At 42.5% G+C, this 2,932-nt stretch overlaps 1 protein-coding gene across 1 annotated transcript in view; it reads right to left on the bottom strand.

Moving 5' to 3' along the window:
- Positions 1-2,932, bottom strand: part of LOC101859865 (indole-3-acetaldehyde oxidase) — a gene marked incomplete in the record, with an annotated part of 48,215 nt that overhangs the window by 35,936 nt on the left and 9,347 nt on the right. Inside the window, 3 exon segments of the mRNA XM_035970382.1 lie at positions 151-240; positions 1,371-1,483; positions 2,772-2,928. Of these exon segments, the coding sequence (XP_035826275.1) occupies positions 151-240; positions 1,371-1,483; positions 2,772-2,928 (360 nt within the window).

Genomic DNA, 2,932 nt, shown 5'->3' with positions numbered 1-2,932 from the left:
AAAGCCCACTGAAAAGACAAATTTCAATTATATAATTTGTGAGGTGAAACAAAAAAAAAACTATAGCAAGGGAAATAGGAAATGATAGTGAAAAGATGCAAGAAAACATCCCTGGTTGTTGATTGGCCTATCAAAGATGTGAGAGTACACCTACCTGCTGCGGTGTTGCCAAAAATCAGTTTCACTTTTTTGTCTTTCTGAGCCCGGAGAATAGTCCCAAGTTCCTCCAGAGACGTTGGTCTACAGGGGAAAAAAAACAAACAAAAAAAGCAGCACTTACTTCAGGGTCTGGTCCAGAACTTACTGATGTTATTGTTGGATATTTTTGTATACCACTACAAGAATATGTATGTACAGGCCTACACACATGCATGCAAACACACATGTGCACATATACACACACACATACACATACACATGCACACATACTCACATACATACAATACATACACACACACTTACAGACACACACACACACACACACACACACACACACACACACACACACACACAAACAGATCCTCACGCACATACACACACACACACACACACATACATGCACACACACATACACACACATTTCATACATGCTTACACACAGACAAGCACTCAAACAATTAATTAAATAATATAACTAACCAGGTACATACACATGGAAAGAGAGAGAGAGTTAAGGAAGAGGGGGATAGACAGAAAGAGAGATAGGGGGAGAGAGAAAGCAAGGGAAAGAGAGAGAGAGAGAGATAGACACACACAGAGACAGAGAGACAGAGATACAGAGAGATGGTGTTGAATCAAAGAAACACCACAGCCTGTGTAATCTACTTTGAAGGGAAGATTTTAACTGGGCAGCTCATAAGAAGCGTTTTATTTCTAAGATAGAAGTTGATGAAAGCACAAAGAAACATTCCTACTTTACATGTGTGTGTGTGTGTGTGTGTGTGTGTGTGTGTGTGTGTGTGTGTGTGTGTGTGTGTGTGAATATGTGAGCTTTTGGGTGCATGTGCATACTTGTATGTGTGTGTGTGTGAGAGAGAGAGAAAGGCCAAGAGAGAGAGAGAGAGAGACAGAGAGAGAGAGAGAGAGAGAGAGAGAGAGGGAGGGGGGAGAGTGAGAGAGAGAGAGAGGGGGGGAGGGGGAGACAGGGAAAGAGAGATAGTGTGTGTAGGCAGAGCCTGCGGGTGTGTTTGTTTTTCTGTCTACCTGCCTGTCCATCTTTCTGTCCATCTGCTTACCCCCCCCCCTCTCTCTCTCTCTCTCTCTCTCTCTCTCTCTCTCTCTCTCTCTCTCTCTCTCTCTCTCTCTCTCTCTCTCTCTCCATAGCACATGCTAGCCAGTAAACATCACACAAACAAGACCCCCCCCCTCACCTGTACCAACGGGTTCCATTGACCTCCACCTCCAGACTCTTGGTCCCACCTCTCCCCTCCTGCTCTCCCTTGCACACCTCTCCAGTCCTCGGGCACAGCTTTTTGTTCAGATCCTGCCACGAACAAACAACATATAGAGTCTAAATATTATGATTACAAAACACACAACGACCCACGGCCCCCATCTTTTGAAAGGACTTCCGTAACGACCGACCACCCCAACAAACACAATAAAGAAGAGACCTATCCCAAACCCTAACCCTACCCCTATCCCTCTGTTCTACTCTGTCTCACAGTGGTCGCTCGTTACGAAAGTCCTCCCCATCTTTTTTCTCTACTAAAGAAAAAGAATATTTAAAAAATGAAATGTCACATACCAAACATGGAACCAGGGTTCTTTCTTTCTCCAAAAACCCCCACACACAATTGAGACAAGGAACAATATACAATGCTCCTTAAAATCCAGACCCAGAGGAAGAAGAACATAGCAAGAACTAGCAAGACCGTGGCTCCATTCACCACACAAAAACTTGGCCACTGATGTCCCGCTCTTTGACTCGCCAACATAACCCATCTTCCCTCCACAGACAGTGACGTCACAGCGAGACTACTCACACAGGAAGTGGTGAGAGTTGAGAGACTGGGGGAAATCTTGATCTTTGTTTGACAGAATGGAGGAATGGAGAAGACTAAACATTCGTAATGTTCTGTTTAGTAAATGAGGGGTAACAACAACAACAACAACAACAACAACAACAACAATAACAACAATGATGATAATAATAACAACAACAACAACAATAATAATAATAATAATAGGCCTAATAATAATAATAATAAAAAGAAGAAGAAGAAGAAGAAGAAGAAGAAGAAGAAGAAGAAGAAGAAGAAGAATAACAAAAACAATAACAACAATAGTAATATAAAAACTAGCATTTGTACAGCCCATCACCCCGCTCCACAGCAAAGCTCTATATCACGCTTTAGTCAGAAGTTTAAACTACATTTACTACTGGTACTACATGTATGCACACACAGGTAATGTTGTAGATCCTTGATATCCATTTTGACTGTTTCTGTAATTTATATTGATCTCTTTAAAAAAAACAACAACCGAGAAACAACAACAAAAGACAAAACAGAAACGTCCAACAGTTATATATATATATGGAGAAATAACTGACCTCAATGTCAATGGCCTTGGCGCCAACAGTTATATATAGGGGCCTACAGACAAACCACTGACCTCAATGTCGACGTACAGACAAATAACTGACCTCAATGTCGATGTACAGACAAATAACTGACCTCAATGTCGATGTACAGACAAATAACTGACCTCAATGTCGATGTACAGACAAACCACTGACCTCAATGTCGATGTACAAACAAACAACTGACCTCAATGTCGATGGCCTTGGCACCAGGAATACCCGACCCGTGAGCAAAAGACTTCATGGCGTCCAGTATAGGCCTGTAGCCCGTGCACCGACACATGTTCCCGTCAAAGTTGTCCTCGATCTCCTGGGCCGTGATGTTGGGCTGTTGGTGAAGTAATCTGT

This window comes from Aplysia californica, unplaced genomic scaffold, assembly GCF_000002075.1.
Source record: "Aplysia californica isolate F4 #8 unplaced genomic scaffold, AplCal3.0 scaffold00261, whole genome shotgun sequence".
NCBI lineage: Eukaryota > Metazoa > Mollusca > Gastropoda > Aplysiida > Aplysiidae > Aplysia > Aplysia californica.
Note: the sequence above shows the minus strand (reverse complement) of the source record. Positions and strands in the feature narration are given on the sequence as shown.